Source organism: Conger conger, chromosome 10 (genome assembly GCF_963514075.1).
Source record: "Conger conger chromosome 10, fConCon1.1, whole genome shotgun sequence".
NCBI lineage: Eukaryota > Metazoa > Chordata > Actinopteri > Anguilliformes > Congridae > Conger > Conger conger.
The window spans coordinates 10753814-10780526 of NC_083769.1; the positions used below are offsets into that span (position 1 = coordinate 10753814).

The window sequence follows — 26713 nt, forward strand, 5'->3', positions numbered from 1 at the left end:
AGCTTCCAGGCTGATGAGAGCAAATTTTCCTCCAGTATTTTCTGATAACATGCTGCATTCATCTTGCCATCAATTTTGACCAAGTTCCCTGTGCCTTTGTAGCTCACACATCCCCAAAACATCAGCGATCCACAGTAGGAATGGTGTTTATGGTTGTGGCCAATATGGTTGTGGCCAAAAAGTTCAATTTTGGTCTCATCACTCCAAATAACTTTGTTCCAGAAGTTTTGAGGCTTGTCTCTGTGCTGTTTGGCGTATTGTAAGCGGGCTGCTTTGTGGCATTGGCGTAGTAATGGCTTTTTTCTGGCGACTCGACCATGCAGCCCATTTTTCTTCAAGTGCCTCCTTAGTGCATCTTGAAACAGCCACACCACTTTTTTTTAGAGAGTCCTGTATGTCAGCTGAAGTTATTTGTGGGTTTTTCTTTGCATCCCGAACAATTTCCTGCCAGTTGTGGCTGAAATTTTTGTTGGTCCACCTGACCGTGGCTTGGAATCCCTAATTTTCCACTTCTTAATTAGAGTTTGAACACTGCTGATTGGCATTCTCAATTCCTTGGATATCTTTTTATATCCTTTTCCTGTTTTATACAGTTCAACTACCTTCTCCGCCAGATGCTTTGATAAGTATTTTGCTTTCCCAATGGTTAGGAATCCAGCAACGTCAGAGCAGCACTGGATGAAACATGCAGGGGTCTGTCAGGAGCCCAGAAACTCACTGACTTTTTATACACACACATTGATTACAAGCAAACAGATCACAGGTGAGGTTGGTTACCTTTAATAGCCATTTAAACCTGTGTGTGTCAACTTGTGTGTATGTTATCAGGCCAAAACCTCCATCAGGGTCATTTGGATAGTTTCTGCTGTCATTATGATTTAAAAAGAGCAAACACAATTGTTTGATAATAAATGGCTTCACCCAACCACTAACCATGAGTGAAATAAAAGTTTTTGTATTATCATTCATATTCTCTGAAAAATGGCCAAAATCTGCCAGGGTATGTAAACTTATGAGCACAACTGTACATAGTTCTTTATTTTAGTTCGATATGGCTAGTTAGACCTTCGGTCTTTAGTTTGATATTGATTGTTTTATAATATACTGATAAAAATATAATTACTTAACTTAATAATTTTTTGTACATTAAAACAATAGAATAGTATGGTATGTTCTGGATCACTGCAACATCCCCTTGTAAATAGATGTTATTACCAAAAAGTCACATTGCAACAGTTGTCGGCTGTAAATCAAAAGGAAGAAGCAACATCCTAGAAATGATGAACAATCCTGAGTTATCTTTCATCCGTCATCTAACACAGAGAAGCTCCTCTCACAAGTGGCAGTTTGTCAAATGTCAAAACATTGCAGAGAAATGTGTTAGTTGCTTCAAGTGATGTAAATGGGAGAGTGTGTGAAAATTCTTGAATAGAATTGCGTTGTTTCTTTTAAAAAGAATGAGAGAAAATGAAATAATTTTAGCTGTAGGTTTAGGTTTTTTTTGCTTTTTGTCATGAGATTTGTACTGTATGTTAGATTTTTATTCAGAGTTATTCAGACAGATTGCAGCAGTTTAGTGTTATTCAGATTCAAAGTAATAATCATGGATTAATCATTCATTTGAATGGGTCTAATAAAAAAAATATTTATATATTTAAAAAACAACTTTGCACGTCTTTTCACCATGCCTATACACAGTCCTTTGCCAGGCCCGGGTCAAATAATATATTTGAATCACTTGAATAATTTTGACACAAGTTCAGTTCCTGCTTATCGCAGGAAATGTTTTCATTTTTTTAAATCACCAATATTCAGAACAAAATTCCAATTTTTTCCCATGCCTGTATGCTTTTGTAAAGCAACATCACCGAAAAGGCCTGCCTCCTACTCCCACTCGGCAAAAAAGCGTGTGTGTGTGCGTATGTGTGCATGTGTCTGTGTGGATGTGTGTGTGTGCGGGTGTGTGTGTATGTGCACATATATATGTGTGTGTGTGTGTGTGGGTGTGTGTGTGTGTGTGTGTGTGCGTGTGTGTGTGCGTATGTGTGTCTGTGTGGATGTGTGTGTGTGCGGGTGTGTGTGTGTGTGTGTGTGTGTGTGTGTGAGTATGTGTGTCTGTGTGGATGTGTGTGTGTGTGTGTGTGTATGTGCGCATATATATGTGTGTGTGTGTGTGTGTGTGCATATGTGTGTGTGTGTGTGTGTGCGGGTGTGTGTGTGTGTGTGTGTATGTGCGCATATATATGTGTGTGTGTGTGTGTGCGGGTGTGTGTGTGTGTGTGTGCGGGTGTGTGTGTGTGTGTGTGTATGTGCGCATATATATGTGTGTGTGTGTGTGTGTGCGGGTGTGTGTGTGTGTGTATGTGCGCATATATATGTGTGTGTGTGTGTGTGCGGGTGTGTGTGTGTGTGTGTGGATGTGTGGATGTGTGTGTGTGCGGGTGTGTGTGTGTGTGTGTGTGTGTGTGGGTGTGAGTCTGGCTGGCCCTGGTGGCAGGCTCAGAGTGGTGAGGGGGTGAGGGGCATGGTCACTGATGCTGGGGAGGGTGGGTTGGAGCTGGATTCAGGAGACACCTCCAGGCTGTCCTCTCTGAAGTCCGGTGAAGACACATGGCCCGGGGACTCTGCCTGGTCCAACCGGTCAGTTCTGCTCTGTAGTATCCCCTCAGGGGTCTTCAGAAACCTACCGCAGAAATCAGATCTCTCATTCATGATCAGTCCCCTTATAATCCACATCTATACTGGAGTTGTGCTGTACTTCAGCTACAACCTGAAAACTACTGTAGTTACCAGGCTGATACCTCTAAAATGTTTGGCTTGTCTCACCCTTTTTCATGAGTTCAGCTTGATTGCATTCTTTGGGGTTGGGGAGCAAAATTTGTTTTTCACAAATTTGCTCAATTTGTGTTATCCTTCAGTCTTTTTTTTTTTTATTGCCACCGGAAAATGTTCAAGTGCTGTGCGATTGCATGTCTGTTCAACACGATAAAAACACGATAAGAACACGTTTTTGGCATGATAATCTAAGATGTAAAAATAGACTATGTAAAGAAAATGAATATTTCTAGCAGCTAGTTTTGAGATATCTATCGATAGCTGCAGGTAACCTAAATAGCACAAGCTAGCAACAAATTGGTGGCTCACTTGTGCTGAGGCCATCCAGTCATGATCAAACAAGTGTCAATCAGATACACATAGATTACCACTGCTGATCAAAATTGATAAAGGCTACATATTACCCAGAAGTCTAAATATGAAAAGCATAGATAGCTAGCTTCTCTTCGCTCTTATTAAGCAGCTAACATTATCCGGTGATACTTAGGTTAGCCCAATGAAGCTAACTCATCCAAAAGCACTCTAAAATGGCTTGCAATACTTGAATTAGAACATTCCACGCCATATTGTTTGCCATACCACCTGTTTCATGCCCATGAGCCTGGAATTAGTGCCCTACATATCACTGACTTTAAATAGTAAATCTTCTGACACTTACTAAAAGTGAAACAAGATTCCAGTGCCATTTATGAACAAAAAGCTTTGGGTCAAAGGTTTCAGTTTCTAACAGACAGTGTTCCCTACAGGCTGTCTCCAGGGTCTGGCTGAAGTAGACTTGCTTGGTCTTGTTTAAGCAACAGGCAGGACATGCAAAGCACAATATCCATGGCTTATGTTATACTCATTTCTTATATCATGTCCATTAATATCATTGGCCTGTGTATAGTGTGTTTACCATGTCGTTAATCCACAGTTTCTGGGAAATGTTATGGGATTTCAGGTTTTTCTTTTGCACATATCACAATAAAAGTAATCACACTGGGTGTCTCGGTGGTGCAGCCTGTAGAGCACTGACCGCATGCTCATTGCGAGCCGCGACGTCGGCAGTTTGAATCCGACCGTCCGACATTTGTCGCATGTCTCCCCCTCTCTCTCGCTCCCATTCTTCCTGTCTCTCTATACTATATACTGTCCAATAAAGCTGAAAAAGGCCTAAAAAATATCTTGAAAAAAAAAAAAAAGTCATCACACTGATTCTTCACTTTGCGGAGTCCCCACATTTTCTGAACTCACCGGAACAGCAGTTTCTGGCCAGGCTCTTTCTTAATGATGTTGAGCTTGTAGTAGTGTCGCAGTGCCCGGGACATTTTCTCGTAGGTCATATTAGCTCTGTTCTATGAGGAGACCCCAATGCAAAACAGTCAATACTCACACTTTCTAATTTATGTCAACAGAATACCCTGGTGTAAATTCCAGCTATGACCAGCTTGAAATGACCAACTACCAACTGATTCAAAACATAGCTTCCATCCATCCATCCATTATCTGAACCCACTTATCCTGAACAGGGTCGCAGGGGGGCTGGAGCCTATCCCAGCATACATTGGGCGAAAGGCAGGAATACACCCTGGACAGGTCGCCAGTCCATCGCAGGGCACACACACCATTCACTCTCACACTCACACTCATACCTACGGGCAATTTAGACTCTCTAATCAGCTTAAGCTGCATGTCTTTGGACTGTGGGAGGAAACCGGAGTAGCTTGAGATGGTCAAATCTGGTTGGATATGGAGCTGGTCTGAACTGGTTGACCAGCTACCAGCTGTTTAAGGACCAAGCATGAGCTGTTTTCTTCAGCAAGTGCATTGCTTGTAACACACAGCTTCGTAAATTACACACACAATTGAAGTGTCCTGGGGAGCTCACCTTGTGGTTGCCCCACAGTCGGGCCAGCCCGTTGGGATCCACCACCCTGAACACCAGGGACTCTGGCTCTTCCCATCGGATGAAGGGCTCATAGCGGTGGTCTGACAGAAGCTGGTACACATAGTCCCACAGCAGCCGGCAGTCTGCAGAGGGCAACATGTCTCAGTTGTTTGGTCTGAGCTTCCAACAGCCACAATTCCAAGCAGGCCATCTAGGTCGAGCCAAAACCTCAAGGAAGCTTGTCTCCCCTGCTGTAAAATCCAGGTATGCCAGCTTGAAGAGCTTGAAAAGCTGTGAAATCCAGGTATGCCAGCTTGAAGACCTTGAAAATTAAGCTGGTCAAGCTGGATATGAGCTGGTCGACCAGTTAGTGCGGGTAACTTGTCTGAGCTGGTAGCTGGTCAAACCATGTCAAGCTGGGAGCTGGTCTGAACCGGTCAACCAACTACCAGCTGTGTCAAAACCTAGCTGTTTCTTTTCAAGAAGGGTTTCCAGGCAGGCCAGCTAGGTTGAGCCAAAACCTTGAGCGGGTTTGCATCTGAACCTTTATTCCAAAGACTCAGACCGCACGACCTTTTGCTTGTCTACGGCGGGTCCTAAGAGCTGCCTGCCTCGGTCTAAACTGTTAGTATTCTGTATGGACTCTGGCCGCCCTACTGGACTGTCGTAGTATTGCCTGTGTTTTTGTTTGCATTACCATGTGCTTTTGTTTTTTTTGTCTGAACCCCGCCCTCACCTGCCTCTGTCTGCCACACCTGCTCTGTTCATTAGCCTGCTCGTTGTTGATTTTTGATTGATTGATTTTTCCCTGTCCCTTGTTTTCTCCCTTGCCAATGAGTTGTTCCCCTCTATTTAAGTTCATCCCTTAAGTTCAGTTCTTGTCAGATCGTACCCGAGAGTCTGGTGAGATACTCTGCCCGGTTTGCTCTGCTTGTTTTTGCTCTGTCCTCTCGTGCTCTGCCAGAATATTTTTGTTCCTCTGTTTAAAGTAATTTTCAGAGTTTGGATTTTAGGGAATATTTTTGTTTCTCTGTTTAAAGTGACTTTCTGAGTTTGGATTTTTTGTGCTTTTTTTGTTTTTTGACTCTTAAGTTTGGCCTTTTTGACTTGTCTGCTCTTCAGAGAAATAATAAATCTTTTTTTTGCCAACTGCATACTACAACTGCAAGTAGAAGCACATACAAGTATATGACGGTAGATGGTGGACATATTCTTAACACTGAACACTGAAAATACAATACTTGTCTTCTGTTAAAGCCAAAACCTTCAAAAACCTAAGAAATGAATAAAAATGGTACCCAGCAGGAACTTAGGAGTTAAATATCTGGATCGACTTTTGTAATGTTAGAAGGGCCAGAAGCGCATGCTTGAGGGACCGAAAACACACTGACAAAACACGGAAGTGACTGTGAAAAATCAACAATCTCTATCATGCACTTTTCAGGCTATTGATAACAAAATCCTAAGAACACAAGTCCTTGTGTACCTTAGGTACCTCCATCATTCATGTAGCATAGATTACAGATAGATTACTTTAAATGTCATGGAATGAGATAGGCCAGACACTTTCATTACACTACATTAATGGCATTTGGCAGAGGCTCTTATCCAGAGTGATGTAGTTAATTTTAGACTAAGCAGGAGACAGTCCTCCCCCGGAGCAATGTAGGATTAAGGGCCTTGCTCAAGGGCCCAACGGCTGTGCGGATCTTATTGGGGCTACACCTGGGATCTAACCACTGACCTTGTGGGTCCCAGTCAGGTACCTTAACCACTACGCTACAGGCCGCCCTGTACACTTAATTTCCATCCTTCAGAATGTCTGCGTAAATGGAAATGTACGTACTGCTTATTCAATTTGTTTATTTATGGTTCATTTAGGGTGGAGAGACCCAGTTACAAACTGCTTTGTATGTTCTCTGAGGCAATAAAGATGCATTTGTTTCAATAACATGTGGTGAACTGATTTCAGTGTGTCAGCACCTTTCAACGTTTTTCAGAATATTTTAACTACGCAGTAAATAATACTGTAAATTAAGCTAATTTTGGCAAGGATAACCATGGAACAAAATTGTCATAGTGACCCATGCCTACTTCATAGCATTGCCCCACGGCAGATGAGGTGGCTGCCAGGCTGTTACCTGGAATCTTGCCGTTGGCTTCGCTGGTCTGGGGAAGTTTCCTTGAACTGGGGCTTGCGGCCCTGTGGGACAGGTTGAGAGGCTCCTCTTTGCAGTGGAGGGCTGGTTGCGTGCCCTGCCTGGCCGGGTTGCCCGCGGGCGGTGAGACCACCACGGGCGTCTGGTGCTGCTGAGACTCTGCTGAAGTCTGGGGCAGGTTCCTCTGGAATTCTGATTGGTCAAACAGTTTTGCAAAGCCAGGTTCAGAATCTGGATCAGACGGAATTGTCTTTAGCAGGAATCGAAACAAGAGAATCATGTCAATGTAAATATGGTCAAAATCTGCATTGATATAGCGCCGTTATCCAAAGCACTGTACAATTGATGCTTCTCGTTCACCCATTCACCCAAACACTCGATTGGCTGTCAGGAAGCAGCTCGTCAGGGGGTTAGGCAGGTTAGGCGTGGTTTAGACTCCACACGACTGCCCTTACATCCGGAGCCAATGTCACACCAATGTATGGAAAAGTTTCTCAAACTGAGAATGCTGCTTAGAAAATATTGAGTATGCCATCTTGGCAATCTAGCTCTTGGAATGGGAGGTGTCAACTGTTCTGGTGAATACAGACAAAGCTTTATGTGTAACGGACAGAAAATAAATCAATAATGCAGGACTACCATAAAAGGGATTAGAGGAAAAAGAGGTTTGAGCCATGATTTTGGGGATATATGAACCAGCTTGATTTTGGGACTCACCTCTGTGTATCTGCTGCATGGGACAGGTGAAGGGAAGTGAAGGGTGTCCATGGCGATCCTGGAAGGGGTCGTTCTGCTGCACGTTCCTGGTCAGGGAGTTGGCGTGTGGGTACACTTGACACACAGAAGCTGGCCTGTAGGACATGCCAGGGGGAACTAGCTGTCCTGAGAGATATAGAGATCATTCATAAATTAAATCACTTACCATAATCACTCATAATATTGTGGTTATACTGCATTGTTTTTACAATCATTGTTATTTAAGTGACCATTATGTTTCTCTGTTGTACTGTATAGGAGTAATTATAAGAAAAAAATACAGTTTGGCACTTTAGTGCCTTCAGGGGTAGGGTTACATTATTTGGCTGACACTTTTATCCAAAGCGATTTACAGTTGATTAGACTAAGCAGGAGACACTCCCCCCTGGAGCAATGTAGGGTTACGGTCCTCGCTCAAGGGCCCTGGATTTTCCATATTTTTATATTTGGTTGATTGAAACCAGCTTTGAGAAGAAATCATTCATCATCGTTGACTTTCTGTGAAATATTTAACTACATTTTATTGAATTAAATCGTGACTTTCATGGTTTTTAGATATTGAACTTCAAAGATAGCAAAGTGAATGGGTTGGAAGCAGATACAACATTGAAACTACAAATTGATATTTTGTTACAAATATCAATGTATTGTTGCCTTGATAAAGTCTGACTGTTAAAATAAATAATGACTGGATTCCCTGTAAAGCTTGATTTGATTTGAAGGAACTGTTGGACGAGATTATCCACCTCTGAACAGCCACACCTGTTGGCACGTTCCTCTACCTACAGTAACCCCCCCCCCCTCCCTCCTCATGTTGGAAAGCACCTACCTGTGTTCTGACTACTGCATGCCTCTACCTGTACAGTACAGTATGCGTGTGTTCCTGTGTGTGTGTGTGTGTGTGTGTGCATGGTTTCCAGATTTTCTTTAGCTTTCATTGCATTATATACAGAATTGTGTGGGAACAAGTGCTGAAGAACCTGCTTTATAAAAAAAGATTAACTGAGATAACAGCCTGCACTTCAAGCCTGCATTGTTCTGTCACTTGAACACCCCCGTGCTACAAGTGCGGAATTGATTGATTTGGTTATTGTCGCGGGCTATTGGTCTGGAGCCGTATAAGCTCCGAGGTACAGTGTACAACCATGTTATTTTAGGAAAAAGGTTGTCACTTCAATGACTTTAATCACTACTTTTGATGAAAATGGTGACATTTGAGACTTTAAATGAGGGAATTAGCTTTGCTGGTGAGATCTTGTTCAAAATTTTGTGCAAGGCATGAAGCTAAATTTGTTCCTGAAAACAAAACTAAACTAAAACACGCGTGAGTTCCACTGGCTTTCAGCACACCAGAATGCAGTAGGTTTACTTTGTTCCAGTGTTACTGGTTATATATTATTAGTATCGATGTGCCCTGCAATGTCAAGTTTGTGATGGTACATGCAACTGTAACCTACTACTCAACTTGTGCTTGAAACTTACAAACTATTTTGTAGTTTTAAATGGACTGACCACAAGTAGGATTTGTCATTTGCGATTTGTCAGGGGGCTCGGCAAAAAATGACACTGGTATGGAAATTGAATCAATAGTCTTGGATGACCAGGAAGCAGAACGACTGTCCCGATTTTTTTCACTCCCCTTGGGTTCTCCCCTTTTCTCCACTCCTTAACTCCACCCTTTTGCGCCACATACTTCCGGGGTAGTGGAGGACTGGTCGTGGGGGAGTGGAGTACAGAACGGAGGACAGAAACATAATGGGACGCACCCCACAAGTTACAGAAAGCAAGACTCTGCTTCCTGTTACGACAAATACAGAGGCTTGTCGGAGTGGCTTACGGAGGCTTAAGTCCCGTCCACACCAAGAACGATAACTAGAAATATGTAATTTTTGAAATCGTTCTGACTCAAGTGGATGGCGGAGTCCACATCGCAACTATAATGGCAATGTGACGGACTATATAATTTGGATTGCATTCAGAGCACTTTTGTCCAGTTGCATAAACATTGACAGCCAATCAAAATCCAACCAAATGTACAGGGCATCACACCCAAAATGGCATAGCTGAGCAGAGACCATTTACAGAACGTTATTGTTCAGCAGTGTGGATGCTCACATCGTTAGGGTTATAGTTATAGTTACAGTTACGGTTACGGTTACGGTTATGGTTATAGTAATGGTTATGGTTATTGTTATAATCATATTATAGTTATAGTTATGGTTATGGTTATAGTAATGGTTATGGTTATGGTTATGATTATAGTTATAGTTATAGTTATAGTTATGATTATGGTTATAGTTATAGTTATAGTTACGGTTACAGTTATTGTTACAGTTATATTATAGTTATGGTTATAGTTATAGTTATGATTATGGTTATAGTTATAGTTACGGTTACAGTTATTGTTACAGTTATATTATAGTTATGGTTATAGTTATAGTTATAGTTATTGTTGTGGATGGGCCTTTATGGAGTGTCTGGGTGAGCTGGGGCGTACTTGTGTTGCCGTTTGTGTCTCTGTGTGGAGGGGAGAGGCCGCTCTGTCTCTGGAGGGGCTTGGGGCTGGAGCAGCACACCATGGCCCTCCTCTGATGCTTCACGTGCTGCAGGAGCTCGTACAGGACATCCCCTAAAGGAAAACAGGGCAGAGCACGTCTGGATATTTCCTCTTCAGATTACAGAGAACCTGAATACATAAATATTTAACCCATCTATACTCATAACATTGGCAAAGATAAGGTTCCAAGCAATTCTAAAATGTATTCAAATATTGGTCTGCCGTTGAAAGCCTTAATTCCACTGTTATTCCTGGTCAATGGCTTGTGTAAATATTTAGCTTATATGTAGGGTTACATTCTAACTATGTAAGTGTGGTGCAATGTTTCATTTTAGCTGTAACTTTTTACATTACTAAACTGGGCTTAGTTCTTACTTATTCACAGCTGGTGCGATTAGCGTCTGGTGAGCAGCTATGGGGAGCTCATGCAACAGCCACCCAATGAACCCTGGGTAGCAGAAGCCCATTCAAGAGGGAGGAAGCCAACGGTGCGTCCCAATACCCCAAAAATGCATCCTCCTTTCCTCCATTCGTTTCCTTCCCCTATCTGGGTGTATTGGGGGAAGAGGCGAGTGGAAGGAAGGAGGATGCATTTTATACATTCCCCCTGAAGCTCGCAAACTCCAGTGGTTACGGGAGGTATTGGAGTTTGTTAAACACCTGGTGCCAAAAAGCAGATTTCCCAGTTCGAAAACTTGCAGCTTATTCAAAACTTTTCACTGGTGAAATCATACTATTTTGCTTGCACAGTACTTTTAAATTCTAACATTTCTCCACACTGAAGTATTTACTCTCCATTACTAGTCAGTTACTGGGTGGGTGGTTGGTAGGTACTCCAAACAGCCAATCAGAGAGGTCAGGTGCATGAGGTGCTACTGCATAATAAAAGGCGATTGGCCTAATGGAAGTACATGAAGCATATAAGAATTAGCCATTCCCATCCTCCACTGGTCAGCCAGTTGCAATCATTAATATTAATGGTAACAGAAATACATGACTGGGACGCACAAGGTTGGGGGTTCGATCCCCGGTCTAGCCACAATCCGCACAGCCATTGGGCCGCACAGCCATCGGGCCCTTGAGCAAGGCCCTTAACCCTGCATTGGTCCAGGGGAGGATTGTCTCCTGCTTAGTCTAATCAACTGTAAGTCACTTTGGATAAAAGTGTCAGCCAAATGACATGTAAATTGGGCAGTTTACAGTCAGAGGGAGTCAAATTAGCTAGTAAAATAGCCAATGCTTCCCGGTCATAGTTGGCTAATTGCATAACCAAGCTTGAGTAATCAATATTTAGGTTGTAGAATTCAGCCTGCACCCAGAGGAAGTTGACTCAAGACCTTAAAAAGTCACGGTAAGTTCTTTGCTCCACAAGTAACGAGGTCCAACATAAAATGGCAGTACGTTTAAAGAAAATCTTGTTTAACCCTGCCATCTGAGGATCCATTGTCTTGCTATCATCTGGATTTCTTATCAAAATTCTTATCAAGTTTTCACTGATTAGAATGTAATCTACTCTACAGTATATTTTATGACACCAGACATTCTAGTATCCTGTTACCCATTGGCCTTTGACACTTGAGAGGAAATTCTTATATTGCAGCAATTTCATCGTTATTTAAAGGTAGAATAGGTCATTTTGGACTTCTAACACTCAAGAGAGGAATTTTAGCAACAAACACCCTAAAACCACAACACTGTTTATCCCCCTCACCCTCCACAAATTGTTTTTATACCATCCAACTGGTACCCCACCGCCCATAATCTTTCTCACCCGAACTGGGACAGCGCAGGCGAAAGTCTTCCTTGGTCAGGAGGCAGAGAGCTTTGCCGTTCATCTCGAACTTGGCCTGGTCCGTCTTGCGGAGGGAGTACTCTTTTTGGGCCCAGCGCAGCCAGTGACTAACATCGTCCTTACCCCACAGAGAAGGGTTTATACCTGGAGGGGCGTGTTACCACCATCACTTACACTAATAAGCCTTGTCCATGTCCACCTTCTTCATAAGGGAGGCTACATACAAATGACACATATGACACTTTACATTACATTACATTATTGGCATTTGGCAGACGCTCTTATCCAGAGCTACGTACAGTTGATTAGACTAAGCAGGAGACAATCCTCCCCTGGAGCAATGCAGGGTTAAGGGCCTTGCTCAAGGGCCCAACGGCTGTGCGGATTTTATTGTGGCTGCACTGGGATTAGAACCACCGACCTTAGGAGTCCACTACACTACAGGCCACTTCCACTTCGGAATGCCTAATAGTACTTGTAAGCTTGTGTCATTTTTGCAGTATTCCTGGTAATGCTTTATTTTACAGGCCGTTAATTACCTAGTATTTACTGGGTAAGTACACAGCTACTCCTGCAATTATGAGGGAACTACTTTTAATTTCAGGGGTAGGTACTATTGAAACAAAGTCTGTGTATACCATACTGTATGTGAGTAATATGTTTTTACGTTTAGTCCCTTTCATTGTGACAACCTCTGGAATCAAACCTTATAAGTGCCTTTTTACCCAGTAGGCTGTAAAATAAAGCATTACTGTATTTTCTATCCATCTGGGAGAGTGTAGACAAGCACAGGCATAAGAAAGCACTAGTGTCTTTTTTCACTCTACAGGGTGCAGGTTTTGCCGATTCAGGCATCGATGCAGACCACAGAGAAGTGGCTTTTGTGCAATGAGATGTGGACTGTCCCCTTGACTGCAGCCCCCCTCCTGCATTTTTGTGCCTAAATGTGGGACTGTTGGGGGCCATTAAAACATATATAGTCAGGATCTGATCCCAGAACTAGGGGTGTAACACTATACATGCATGGGGGCAACATGGCTCAGGCAGTAAGAGCAGTCGTCTGGCAGTTGGATGGTTCGATCCCCCGCCCGGGCTGTGTCGAAGCGTCCCTGAGCAAGACACCTAACCCCCAAATGCTCCTGATGAGCTGGTTGGCGCCTTGCATGGCAGCCAATCGCCGTCGGTGTGTGAGTGTGTGTATGAATGGGTGAATGAGAAGCATCAATTGTACAGCGCTTTGGATAAAGGCGCTATATAAATGCCAACCATTTACTATACTGGTAATTTGCTTTAGAAGGATGTGTCACTTGCCGGCCCAACTTGTCCCCTTTCTGAATGGAAGACAAGTCTGTTTCTTACCTTGCACAGCTGCAGTGTGCTGCCCAAAATGGTGTGCCACATGATAGCAAAAATGTCAGGGAATCAGACACATTTTCGGTATGGATAGAACCAATTTAGTGCCATTAAAACGTTTAATTAATGTTCTTATTGAATAGTTGGAGATGGGAGGACAGCACACTTTTGATCAATAGCAGGGGAAATCGGGCTGTAGAAGGCCTAAGCCTATGGAAGCTAAGATTGGCAGAGTGAACAGGCTAAAGGTGAAGTAGGAGACAGGTTACGTACGGAGTCTCCCGGGGAGTCTGCAGAGCTCCTCGTGAGCACCGGGGTAGACGGAGGATACGGGGCTGCTCGGGACCGTAACTTCCGCCGGACAAGTGGGCGAACAAGCTTGGGGGCTGCCTCTCCCTCCACACTCCTGCTAAAAGCACACGACGGTCAACCGCTTTTGCAGAATTAAACATAACAATAGCGCATAAATAAACGTCGGACAGCATCCTGAAATTTGCACGGTGCTGCTGAAGGCATTTTCCTTCGATAATATAATCTTGATATTGTAATACACATTTCTATAAATATACTGTATGCTACATGTATATTATGAGTGTATTTTTATTTAGTATGTGGTTACTATTTACTATTCTTAGACATTCGTAGTTGCACCATAGCAATTCAAATAAATTATTAGAACATAAAAAAGTCTGCAAAACAGTAAAACTGTCACTTATTATAGCCTAATTACTTAAATATAGTTTCAACACAATATGCCAACGATTCATACTGTAACACAGCTAAAGAAATTAAAAGTGAAAGTAATTCAGACCAGCTATCTCGATTTGAAATGGCTGTGGCTCTTGTCGGCAACATTTTGAGTATTAAGCTACCGCCACCTTTCACTTTGGTCAACTCGGAATGACAAACGAGAGGTCCAATAGCCGACTTCCTTGCGTTTTGTGTGATATTTCGGTTTTACATTTAGATTCCTTTAGCTTACTCTCCAATTTCAATGTATTTGCCAATATACATATTGTATTTGTTGTAAAGCATGGTTGTATTCATTATTTAAAAGGAAATTCAACAACTTTGCAGGTTCGCATTTCCTGGTACTGAACTTACCTTGATCAAAGGTACTTGTGAGGAGCCGTCATACATGTTCCTTTACCTGAGATGGAAGAAAACCTTTCCCAAATCCTGTTAATCTAACAGTTGGCCAGTTTTGAATAATTAAGTAGCTTTAACAAACTAACGTCTATACCTTCGCCTTTACTCGAAGGCCGAATATTGAATCGCAATAGAGTCCACGGTAGCCTTTGACTACTTTTAGGATCGCATGAAATATTTTAAGTCACCTTCCGGGAAATGAAAACGAAAGGGACCGGATCTGCTTATTGTATGTGCACGAGGGTGTGCTAATGGGTTACAGAAAGAAGCAACGAAAACAAAAGTGAGAGACAGAAATGGTTAATGACACAACTGTTAGTTGTGTGCGCTGATCAAACACAGTATCAATTCATACATGCAACGACGGGAAAAATATTAACAAAATTAAAAAATACAGTCCTCCACCAATCTTAAAATGAATATGTATCCATACGAATATACAATCCCAATGTCTTGCCATGCACTTTCGTCTTTAAAAGCCATTCGTCAATAACGGTGTTGCAACATTTCAAGTGGCAAAAACAGTTGCATACAACTACCCTTAGTATCATGCACAATTGCTTTGCAGCATGTCGGGAAAATCTGAAGTTGAAGTCTAAGTTGTTATTGCCTACAGGACTTCTGAAACTCAAAAATGTCAAAAATGTGAAGTAATTGGCAGTTTTTTACACTTTCAGTGCAGTCTCCCCAACACTGAAAATCGCAGCAATTTGGAGATCTGGGGAAATAGAAAATGAATGTCATTGTACTCAGTGAGCACTTTATTAGGCTTTTAATACTTCTTTTTTAGACTTATCAGTTTTCTGCTGCTGTAGCCTATCCACTTAGAGGTTTGATGCAATGTGTATTCAGAGATGCTCTCATGCAGAGATGCTCTATTTGCGTTACTTCAACCGGTCTGGCCCTTCTCCTCTGACCTCTCTCATGGCTGAGGCAGTAAGAGCAGTCGTCTGGCCGTCGGAGGGTTGCCGGTTCGATCCCCCACCCCGGGCTGTGTCAAAGTGTCCCTGAGCAAGACACCTAACCCCCAAATGCTCCTGACGAGCTCATTGGCGCCCTGCATGGCAGCCAATCGCCGTGAGTGTGTGTATGAATGGGTGAATGCATCAATTGTACAGTGCTTTGGATAAAGGTGCTATATAAATGGAAACCATTTACCATTAACAACACGTTTTTACTTGCAGAACTGCTGCTCACTGTTTTTTTGTTTTTCGTTCTCTGCAAATTCTAGAGATGGTTGTGCGTGGAAATCCCAGGAGATCAGCAGTTTCTAAGATACCCAAACCACCCTGCCAAGCAGTTGAACCTCTTGACCACATATGCATGCTTTTATGCATTTAGTTGCTGCCACATGATTGGCTGATTAACAAGCTGTTTTATAGTGAATATTCTATTCTATAATGTGGCCTGCAGCATTTGAAGACAAGGCTCATTTGTTCTGTTCCCCATATCATATAATTACAGGTACATTTGAATACATCTTTATTCACTCAATTTTGACATGAAATTGCTTTGCAGCATGTCGGGAAAATCTGAAATTGACAAGAATTAAGTTGTTATTGCCTACAGGACTTCTGAAACTCAAAAATGTCAAAAATGTGAAGTAATTGGCAGTTTCCCCAACACTGAAAATCGTTGCAATTTGGAGATCTGGGGAAATAGAAAATGAATGTCATTGCAGTAGTCTATAAGCAATTATGACAAAATAAAATTTGAGAGCATATATGTACCATTCTAGAAATATGATGACTAAAGATCATTACTGAATATGAAAATACAATATTTAGAAGTCCATTACCCTGGATTTTCCCATTATTAGTACGCACTTTTACCTGACTACAAGGACCAGACCCTCCCCTTCAGCTCAGCCCCTCACCCTTTGTCAAATGTGTTTAAATTAATTTGATATGGCGACATCTTGTGGAGAATCGTCGAACGGTTATGCTCATGCTCAAGTGAGGGAGGGTGGGAGCAGATGGGCAGAATATAAGACAGTGGTAGTTCATCGCAAAAATTACATTTGAATTCTCTTGCCAAGATCACACATCAAAATAGCCAAGAAATAGCCGGCTGTGAACGGTGAGTATCGTCCTTCCATTGTCAATGTCAGTGTGCTTTTTAGGAACTTGTGAACTAATTCGACTAAGAAATCGTACAGCAGCCTATGATTTTTTTAACATTACATTTTTAAATGAATGGCATTTGGCAGACGCTCTTATCCAGAGCGACGTACAACAAAGTGCATACCCATAACCAGGGATAAGTGCGCTGAAAGACCCTCGTCTATGGTCTCACCACCTCGATTAATTTTATTTTGACCACCTTATGCAGTTGACTGTAGCCTACATTTGTGTTCCCTTTAGATTTATGGTTACCGCTCACTACCAAAGTTACAAATGTCATATATATATATATATATTTGGCGATGTAGTGCAAGTAGGCTGGAGTGAGATTTTCTATTTGATACTGCCTCGCGTGCGCGTGCACAGCTTTTTGACAAAAAAACAACTTTTCTAAAATAGATTTACAGTTATTGTACTGATATAGTACAATACTTAAAACGTTTTTCAGCGAATTAGCACAAATTTCATGACTGTGTCATGGCTGGAAATTCACTCGTTATTCCAACCAGCGGTGCAATCCCAGAATTTTGCCACGCTCTTTCTTGATTAGGTACTTTTCATGTTATGTAGCTAAATAGCTAAGGCACGAGGAATAAAAAAAAATCTTCTGTCCACATTGAGCTTTACTGTATTGCAAACCATTACAACGTAACGTACAGCTGTAGATAACTTTTTTTTTTAAGATGATCAAATTAGTTAAACGCATATGTTTCAGTTTCTTCATAATTATTCAAATGAGTTAATACAATGCAGGTTTGGCTTGTTATCATTTGCTTTGTTTTTGAGTTCTTCAATGTTAGTTTTAGTGTCCAAGTGTCCATAATTTCCCTAATTTTTAACCCCTTTGCAGAAATGCTAGCCAACAAAATTAGCCAGCAACTGGGTCGCCCCACTCAGTCCCTGCTTGGGTGGATCGTGAAAAAATTCCTCACCTGGCACCACCAGGTATTGGAGGTGAATGCTGTGAGGCTGTGTGGGATCCAGCCAGACGACACCGTCCTGGAGGTGGGGTTCGGGCCGGGCCTGGGGCTGGAGGCTGCTGCCTCCCACCTGACCGACCCCAGGGGGAAACTGTTTGGGGTGGACTATTCTGAGTTCATGTACAAGGTGGCCAGCGAGAGGGTCCAGGGGCTCATCACCAGTGGGAAAGCCACCCTGCATCAAGCCAGTGTAGACGCCATGCCTTTGTCAGACAGCAGTGTGGACAAGGTCTTCCATTGCAACTGCTACTACTTCTGGCCAGACCTGAGGGCAGGGGCTGCAGAAATGCACAGGGTGATGAAACCAGGTAAGCTTGAGCTTCCAAACCGGCCCTGGGACCTGAGAATGTGACATGGCGCCGATGTTCTCCATTGACGCATTACATTACATTACATTAATGGCATTAATGCCACGAGGCAGTATCAAATAGAAAATCTCGCTCCAGCCTACTTGCACTACATCGGCAAAATCCTTTTACTTGTTTTAATTTTTATCCCATGTGACATTTGTAACTTTTGTAGTGAGTGGTAACCATGAATCTAAAGGGAACACAAATGTAGGCTACAGTCAACTGCATGAGGTGGTCAAAATGAAATTTACCGAGGTGATGAGACCATTGACTATAAAAAACCCTGCAAAATGGACACCTGTTTCCATTTTCGCCACAGTCTGAAAACCCACCTCTTCACACTGTATCAAACTACATAAATCTGTGCACTGTTTTACTTATTGTTTTTCCTTTAACATATTACGATTGTTTTTTAAATTCTAATTTACTTTAATAACACCTTTTATGGAATGTCTTTCTATGTTTTATGTAAAGCGCTTTGAGTTGCTTTGTGTATGAAAATGTGCTATACAATTAAATGTGACTTTACCTGACTACCATGACTCCTTTGCGGGAGTCCCCTAATCTATTGTCACTTGTTTTTCACCTGTCCCTATCTTTAGCCCCTTGTATTTTGTTCCTTAATCTAGAATTTTCCCTCTTTTGAAGTTGTAGATGTCTCAGTATGGTAGTTACAGACTTGGCCTATCTACAACTGATCATATGTGAATTGTACCTTATCTGACCTGTTCTGTTTGTTCTATGACGTTGATATGCACTTTATTTTAACGTCGCTTTGGATAAAAGCGTCTGCTAAATACAATGTAATGTAATGATAAATCACTTTTAGCATTTAAATGTGTAAATCTGTATGTCAAAGGCATGAATGTGAAGTGTTGATTTTTGTTCTGGTCTGGCAGGAGCATTAATGGTGGTGACCCTTCGAGCTGAACGTGTGGCCTGGTTGGCATCCAAGAACCTCATTCCAGGAGAGAACTGGCGCCCGGAAAGCTACATGGATGCCTTGAGAGCGACCGGATTCACAGATATCCGAATGGAGGAGTACGTGGATAAAAACATAACTTTCAAGGCAATATTTGCCACCGCGTCTAAGTGAAGGACGCCAGGCCTCCATAGCTTTGGCCTTGAGAGTGAACAGCTAGAAGAGGTCACCCAGCATCTGAGCCTCTAACTGCTCAACTGCCATTATCCTTGATCCCAGTCAAAATAGACTATTAATTAATTACTCATTTTGAAAAATAAAAGAGTCTCTTATCTTTAATGTTCACGGATCAACTGGTTGGCTTTCTGCCGATGGAAAAGCTCACTTTGGAACTCCAAAACCATAATTCAGGACGGCTTGTAGGTTAAGGTACATTACATTACAGGACATCAAGGATACCCACAACATTTCAAAAGCTGAATTACTACATTACATTACATTTATGGCACTTGGCAGACACTTTTATCCAGAGTGACGAACAGTTGATTAGACTAAGCAGGAAACAATCCTCCCCTGGAGCAATGCAGGGTTAAGGGCCTTGCTCAAGGGCCCAACGGCTGTGCGGATCTTATTGTGGCTACACCGGGAATCGAACCGCCAACCTTGCAGGTCCCAGTCATTAACCGCTACGCTACAGGCCGCCCCCTGTACATGACTGGGACCTGCAAGGTCGGCAGCCGTTGGGCCCTTGAGCAAGGCCCTTAACCCTGCATTGCTCCAGGGGAGGATTGTCTCCTGCTTAGTATAATCAATCAACTGTACGTCGCTCTGGGTAAGAGCATCTGCTAAATGCCATGAATGTAATGTAATGTAATGTAATAATTCAGCTTTTGAAATGTTGTGGGTATCCTTGATGTCCTACATGGAAGGTTCTGATCTTTCACTCAAGATTCCACCCTCCAATATAGGCACATAATGTAAAATAATGTTTTTTATGACTGACATAATTATTATTATTTTTGTATAGTTTAAAAAAATCTGGGTATCAAGGAAAACAGTTTAACAGGAAAAAATATATATGATTGGAAATAAAGTACCGGCAAAATATAAAAAACTGATTTTCACGTGTTGTTACTGAAGTATACACATTGAATTGCTCATATGTATACCATGGAGACATGTCATTGTACATGCTGCTTGGAGTTGTATTAATTGGCCAGTAGTTTTATTGCCTAGTTTTAATGTAAATATCTGCCCTTCATCACACACAAAAAAAACTGTCTTATGGAATTGGAAGCTTAGTCAGCAGGTTGCTGCCTGTGATTTGCAGGTCCTGTCCCACTGCAGTGTACTGTCCTGATTGCAAACAACTTTTGCTGTTCAGCTACCATGCTCTTGTAAAACGTAGCTTTGAAAAAGCAAAGTAATGTTTTTAGGTCAGCCTACAACAGCATAAACGACCACGGAATTAAATTAACCAAAATTAAGCTCCAATCTTGAGCCAGTTGTACAATTATTTTACCATACTACAACATCCGTGATGTAGATTGAAGACAAGGCTCATTTGTTCTGTTCCCCATATCATATGATTACTTGCCTACCACTGTCAGAACAGCAGAATCCCTCCCCCTATTTCGACGCAGACCCAAAACCCACCTTTTCAAACTCTACCTTAGTGCTCCCTCCTGATTTCCCCTGCCCCTCCTTTCTGATATCCCTATCCTTGTCTAACCGCCCCCCCCAAAAAAAAAATGCACTTATGATGACAACTATGTTTAGAACAGCATTTCATGTGTATTTTGCTAGTTCTGGATGTGATGCTTTGACTTACGGTAGAACCTATGCACTTGTAAGTCGCTTTGGATTAAAAGCGTCTGCCAAATGACTAAAATGTAAAATGTAAATTACTGGTACATTTGAATACATCTTTATTGACTCAATTTTGACATGAAATTGCTTTGCAGCCCGTCGGGTAAATCTGAAATTGACAAGAATGAAGTTGTTATTGCCTACAGGGCTTCTGAAAGTCACCCCTGTGATGCCATTACAGAAAGTAAAAGGGAATGAATATGGTTGATTAAAAGTCCTGGGATGTGAATATTGGATTATTATTATGAATGGCTTGCAATAAACATACATTATTATATTCTAGCCCAATGCACTACAATGAACTAAATGTTGCATAACAACCAGCCCAATCCCTGTGTTCAAAAAGAAAGCATTGCTCACACACGCAAACACATGTCTGAGGAACATGATGATGATGATGAATTTGTGATCATTTTCATAACTTATTCTTACAAAGCTGGTCGAGCTACTATTTTTTGAGTAATTGTAGTTTCTTCTTTAGCATAGCCTTGCTGTAGTTCAACTACGTTCAATGTGAAGTAATTGGCAGTTTTTTACACTTTCCGTGCAGTCTCCCATCCATCCATCCATCCATTATCTGAACCCGCTTATCCTGATCAGGGTCACAGGGGGGCTGGAGCCTATCCCAGCATACATTGGGCGAAAGGCAGGAATACACCCTGGACAGGTCGCCAGTCCATCGCAGGGCACACACACCATTCACTCACACACTCATACCTACGGGCAATTTAGACTCTCCAATCAGCCTAACGTGCATGTCTTTGGACTGTGGGAGGAAACCGGAGTACCCGGAGGAAACCCACGCAGACACGGGGAGAACATGCAAACTCCGCACAGAGAGGCCCCGGCTGACGGGGATTCGAACCCAGGACCTCCTTGCTGTGAGGCCGTGCAGTCTCCCCAACACTGAAAATCGCAGCAATTTGGAGATCTGGGGAAATTGTCAAGGAATGTCATTGTAGTTGTCTATAAGCATATATGAAAAAAGAACATTTGAGAGCATATCACAGATTTACCCATAATTAGTATGCCGTTTCTCTGGATTTGTGATGGCAAAGGTCCAGAGTAGACTATGCATACTGCATTGTTTTACTGTACCATTCTAGAAATATGACAACTAAAGATCATTACTGAATATATGAATATGAAAATAAAATATTTGGGAGTTCATTACCCTGGATTTTCCAATTATTAGTACACACTTTTACCTGACTACAAGGACCAGACCCTCCCCTTCAGCTCAGCCCCTCACCCTTTGGCAAATGTGTTTAAATTAATTTGATATGGCGACATCTTGTGGAGAATCGTCGAACGGGCATGCTCATGTTCATGTGAGGGAGGGTGGGAGCAGATGGGCGGATCCTCCACAATCATGTGGTAGTATGTTTATCGTAAAATTAAATATTACATTTGAATCATCTTGCCTAGAAAAATAGCCAAGACGTTTCCAGCTGTGAACGGTGAGTATCGTCCTTTCCATTGTCAATGTCAGCGAGCTTTTTAGGAACATGCCTGTCAACTAATTCGACTTAGAAATCGCACAGTAGCCTATGACTATTTTATAGGGTCTCACCACCTCGGTAAATTTTATTTTGACCACCTTATGCAGTTGACTGTAGCCTACATTTGTGTTCCCTTTAGTTTCATGGTTACCGCTCACTACAAAAGTTACAAATGTCACATGGGATCAAGTAAAAATTAAAACAAGTAAAACTTTTTTTTGGCGATGTTGTGCAAGTAGGCCGGACTGAGATTTTATATTTGATACTGCCTCGCGTGCGCGTCCACAGCTTTTTGACAAAGCAAGACAACTTTTCTAAAATAGATTTAGTTATTGTACTGATATAGTACAATACTTAAAACGTTTTTCAGCGAATTGGCACTGTTTGTGTTGACATCACATCAAAGAATCGTACATTTCGAAATTTCATGACTGAGTCATGGCTGGAAATTCACTCGTTATTCCAACCAGTGGTGCAATCCCAGAATTTTGCCACGCTCTTTCTTGATTAGGTGCTTTTCATGTTATGTAGCTAAATAGCTAAGGCATGAGGAATAAAAAAAAATATCTTCTGTCCACATTGAGCTTTACTGTATTGCAAACCATTACAACGTAACGTGCAGCTGTAGATTTTTTTTTTTTTTTTTTTAAGATGATCAAATTAGTTCAACGCATATGTTTCAGTTTCTTCATAATTATTCAAATGAGTTAATACAATGCAGGTTTGGCTTGTTATCATTTGCTTTGTTTTTGAGTTCTTCAATATCTACCAGAATGTTAGTTTTAGTGTCCAAGTGTCCACAATTTCCCTAATTTTTAACCCCTTTGCAGAAATGCTAGCCAACAAAATTAGCCAGCAACTGGGTCGCCCCACTCAGTCCCTGCTTGGGTGGATCGTGAAAAAATTCCTCACCCGGCACAACCAGGTATTGGAGGTGAATGCTGTGAGGCTGTGTGGGATCCAGCCAGACGACACCGTCCTGGAGGTGGGGTTCGGGCCGGGCCTGGGGCTGGAGGCTGCTGCCTCCCACCTGACCGACCCCAGGGGGAAACTGTTTGGGGTGGACTATTCTGAGTTCATGTACAAGGTGGCCAGCGAGAGGGTCCAGGGGCTCATCACCAGTGGGAAAGCCACCCTGCATCAAGCCAGTGTAGACGCCATGCCTTTGTCAGACAGCAGTGTGGACAAGGTCTTCCATTGCAACTGCTACTACTTCTGGCCAGACCTGAGGGCAGGGGCTGCAGAAATGCACAGGGTGATGAAACCAGGTAAGCTTGAGCTTCCAAACCGGCCCTGGGACCTGAGAATGTGACATGGCACCAATGTTCTCCATTGACGCATTACATTACATTACATTAATGGCATTAATGCCATGCACACGAGGCAGTATCAAATTGAAAATCTCACTCCAGCCTACTTGCACTGCATCGGCAAACTTTTTTTTAACTTGTTTTAATGTTTACTTGATCCCATGTGACATTTGTAACTTTTGTAGTGAGTGGTAACCATGAATCTAAAGGGAACACAAATGTAGGCTACAGTCAACTGCAAAATGGACGTCTGTTTCCATTTTCACCGCAGTCTGAAAACCCACCTCTTCATGCTGTATTAAACTAAGCTAAAAACATTCATGTTCTGTGCTATATATACTTAAATCTTTGCACTGTTTTACTTTTTGTTTTTCCTTTAACTTATTCCGATTGTTTTTTAAATTCTAATTCATTTAATAACACCTTCATGGAATGTCTTATGTAAATGTTTTATGTAAAGCGCTTTGAGTTGTTTTGTGTATGAAAATGTGCTATACAATTAAACGTGAGTTTACTTGACTACCATGACTCCTTTGCGGGAGTCCCCTAATCTATTGTCACTTGTTTTTCACCTGTCTCTATCTTTAGCCCCTTGTATTTTGTTCCTTAATCTAGAATTTTCCCTCTTTTGAAGTTGTAGATGTCTCAGTATGGTAGTTACAGACTTGGCCTATCTACAACTGATCATATGTGAATTGTACCTTATCTGACCTGTTCTGTTTGTTCTATGACTTTGATATGCACTTTATTTTAACGTCGCTTTGGATAAAAGCATCTGCTAAATACAATGTAATGTAATGATAAATCACTTTTAGCATTTAAATGTGTAAATCTGTATGTCAAAGGCATGAATGTGAGGTGTTGATTTTTGTTCTGGTCTGGCAGGAGCATTAATGGTGGTGACCCTTCGAGCTGAAAATGTGGCCTGGGTGGCATCCAAGAACCTCATTCCAGGAGAGAACTGGCGCCCGGAAAGCTACATGGATGCCTTGAGAGCGACCGGATTCACAGATATCCGAATGGAGGAGAACGTGGATAAAAACATAACTTTCCAGGCAATATTTGCCACCGCGTCTAAGTAAAGGACGCCAGACCTCCATAGCTTTGGCCTTGAGAGTGAACAGCTAGAAGAGGTCACCCAGCATCTGAGCCTCTATCTGCTCAACTGTCATTATCCTTGATCCCAGTCAAACTAGACTATTAATGAATTACTCATTTTGAAAAAAAAAAAAGAGCCTTTACCTTTAATGTTCACGGATCAACTGGTTGGCTTTCTGCCGATGGAAAAGCTCACTTTGGAACTCCAAAACCATAATTCAGGACGGCCTGTAGGTTGATGTACATTACATTACATTACATTAATGGCACTTGGCAGACGCTTTTATCCAGATGACGAACAGTTGATTAGACTAAGCAGGAAACAATCCTCCCCTGGAGCAGGGTTAAGGGCCTTGCTCAGGGGCCCAACGGCTGTGCGGATCTTATTGTGGCTACACCGGAGATGGAACCACCAACCTTGCGGGTCCCAGTCATTTACCTTAACCATTACGCTACAGGCCGCCCCCTGTACATGACTGGGACCTGCAAGGTCGGCAGCCGTTGGGCCCTTGAGCAAGGCCCTTAACCCAGCATTGCTCCAGGGGAGGATTGTCTCCTGCTTAGTATAATCAATCAACTGTGCGTCGCTCTGGGTAAGAGCATCTGCCAAATGCCATGAATGTAATGTAATGTAATAATTCAGCTTTTGAAATGTTGTGGGTATCCTTGATGTCCTACATGGAAGGTTCTGATCTTTCACTCAAGATTCCACCCTCCAATATAGGCACATAATGTAAAATAATATCTTTTTTATTACTGACATAATTATTTTTTTGGCTATTTTATAGTTTTAAAAAATCCGGGTATCAAGGAAAACAGTTAAAAAGGAGAAAATATATATGATTGGAAATAAAGTACCGGCAAAATATAAAAAACTGATTTTCATGTGTTGTTACTAAAGTATACACATTGAATTGCTCATATGTATACCATGGAGACATGTCATTGTACATGCTGCTTGGAGTTGTATGAAGTGGCCAGTAGTTTTATTTATTTCTTTATTTTGCTTTTGCCACAAGCTAATGTAAATATCTGCCCTTCCTCACACACCAAAAACTGTCTTATGGAATTGGAAGCTTAGTCAGCAGATTGCTGCCTGTGATTTGCAGGTCCTGTCCCACTGCAGTGTACTGTCCTGATTGCAAACAACTTTTGCTGTTCAGCCACCATGCTCTTGTAAAACGTAGCTTTGAAAAAACAAAGTAATGTTTTTAGGTCAGCCTACAACAGCATAAACGACCACGGAATTAAATTAACCAAAATTAAGCTCCAATCTTGAGCCAGTTGTACAATTATTTTACCATACTACAACATCCATGATGTAGATTGAAGACAAGGCTCATTTGTTCTGCTCCCCATATCATATGATTACGGGTACATTTGAATACATCTTTATTGACTCAATTTTGACATGAAATTGCTTTGCAGCCCGTCGGGTAAATCTGAAATTGACAAGAATGAAGTTGTTATTGCCTACAGGGCTTCTGAAAGTCACCCCTGTGATGCCATTACAGAAAGTAAAAGGGAATTAATATGGTTGATTAAAAGTCCTGGGATGTGAATATTGGATTATTATTATGAATGGCTTGCAATACACAAACATTATTATATTCTAGCCCAATGCACTACAATGAACTAAATGTTGCATAACAACAATCCCTGTATTCAAAAAGAAAGCATTGCTCACACATGTCTGAGGAACATGATGATGATGATGAATTTGTGATAATTTTCATAACTTATTCTTACAAAGCTGGTCGAGCTACTATTTTTTGAGTAATTGTAGTTTCTTCTTTAGCGTAGCCTTGCTGTAGTTCAACTACGTTCAATGTGAAGTAATTGGCAGTTTTTTACACTTTCAGTGCGGTCTCCCCAACACTGAAAATCGCAGCAATTTGGGGATCTCGGGAAATTGTCAATGAATATCATTGTAGTTGTCTATAAGCATATATGACAAAATAAAATTTGAGAGCATATAACAGATTTACCCATAATTAGTATGCCGTTTCTCTGGATTTGTGATGGCAAAGGTCCAGAGTAGACTATGCATACTGAATTGTTTTACTGTACCATTCTAGAAATATGACAACT

General features: G+C 41.8%; 3 protein-coding genes across 5 annotated transcripts; 2 read left to right on the top strand and 1 right to left on the bottom strand.

Annotated features, from left to right (window-relative positions):
• Nucleotides 1–2361: 2361 nt before the first annotated feature.
• Nucleotides 2362–14651, bottom strand: etv7 (ETS variant transcription factor 7). Of its 3 annotated transcripts, none has more exons than XM_061258899.1 (9): nucleotides 14424–14651; nucleotides 13593–13725; nucleotides 11946–12110; nucleotides 10115–10246; nucleotides 7579–7743; nucleotides 6844–7092; nucleotides 4703–4845; nucleotides 4069–4169; nucleotides 2362–2683 (listed from the first exon to the last, which is right to left on the bottom strand). In XM_061258899.1, the coding sequence occupies exons 1-9, from the start codon at nucleotides 14457–14459 to the stop codon at nucleotides 2500–2502; spliced, it is 1308 nt and encodes a 435-aa protein (XP_061114883.1). In that variant the 5' UTR covers nucleotides 14460–14651; the 3' UTR covers nucleotides 2362–2499. The 3 variants fall into 3 exon arrangements, with proteins under 3 accessions (XP_061114883.1, XP_061114884.1, XP_061114882.1); XM_061258900.1 differs by having other exon boundaries at nucleotides 6844–7053; nucleotides 13593–13728; XM_061258898.1 differs by having other exon boundaries at nucleotides 13593–13728.
• Nucleotides 14652–16440: 1789 nt separating this feature from the next.
• Nucleotides 16441–19267, top strand: LOC133138152 (uncharacterized methyltransferase YdaC-like). Its single transcript, XM_061256654.1, has 3 exons — nucleotides 16441–16547; nucleotides 17442–17879; nucleotides 18821–19267. Exons 2-3 carry the CDS (start codon nucleotides 17444–17446, stop codon nucleotides 19015–19017), a joined length of 633 nt encoding a protein of 210 aa, XP_061112638.1. The 5' UTR covers nucleotides 16441–16547; nucleotides 17442–17443; the 3' UTR covers nucleotides 19018–19267.
• Nucleotides 19268–22034: 2767 nt separating this feature from the next.
• LOC133139185 (uncharacterized methyltransferase YdaC-like) lies at nucleotides 22035–26205 on the top strand. The gene is made up of 3 exons (XM_061258568.1): nucleotides 22035–22172; nucleotides 23045–23482; nucleotides 24410–26205. The coding sequence occupies exons 2-3, from the start codon at nucleotides 23047–23049 to the stop codon at nucleotides 24604–24606; spliced, it is 633 nt and encodes a 210-aa protein (XP_061114552.1). The 5' UTR covers nucleotides 22035–22172; nucleotides 23045–23046; the 3' UTR covers nucleotides 24607–26205.
• The last annotated feature ends 508 nt before the right edge of the window (nucleotides 26206–26713 follow it).

Excerpts from the sequence above, each read along its gene's own strand:
- etv7 (XM_061258898.1), bottom strand. The coding sequence starts at position 14,459 with ATGTATGACGGCTCCTCACAAGTACCTTTGATCAAG. Across the intron at positions 7,744-10,114 it reads AGACACAAACGGCAACACAA|GACAGCTAGTTCCCCCTGGC; the intron begins GTACGCCCCAGC and ends TATATCTCTCAG. Across the intron at positions 7,093-7,578 it reads CATGCAGCAGATACACAGAG|ATTCTGAACCTGGCTTTGCA; the intron begins GTGAGTCCCAAA and ends CGTCTGATCCAG.
- LOC133138152 (XM_061256654.1), top strand. The coding sequence starts at position 17,444 with ATGCTAGCCAACAAAATTAGCCAGCAACTGGGTCGCCCCACTCAGTCC. Across the intron at positions 17,880-18,820 it reads GCACAGGGTGATGAAACCAG|GAGCATTAATGGTGGTGACC; the intron begins GTAAGCTTGAGC and ends CTGGTCTGGCAG.
- LOC133139185 (XM_061258568.1), top strand. The coding sequence starts at position 23,047 with ATGCTAGCCAACAAAATTAGCCAGCAACTGGGTCGCCCCACTCAGTCC. Across the intron at positions 23,483-24,409 it reads GCACAGGGTGATGAAACCAG|GAGCATTAATGGTGGTGACC; the intron begins GTAAGCTTGAGC and ends CTGGTCTGGCAG.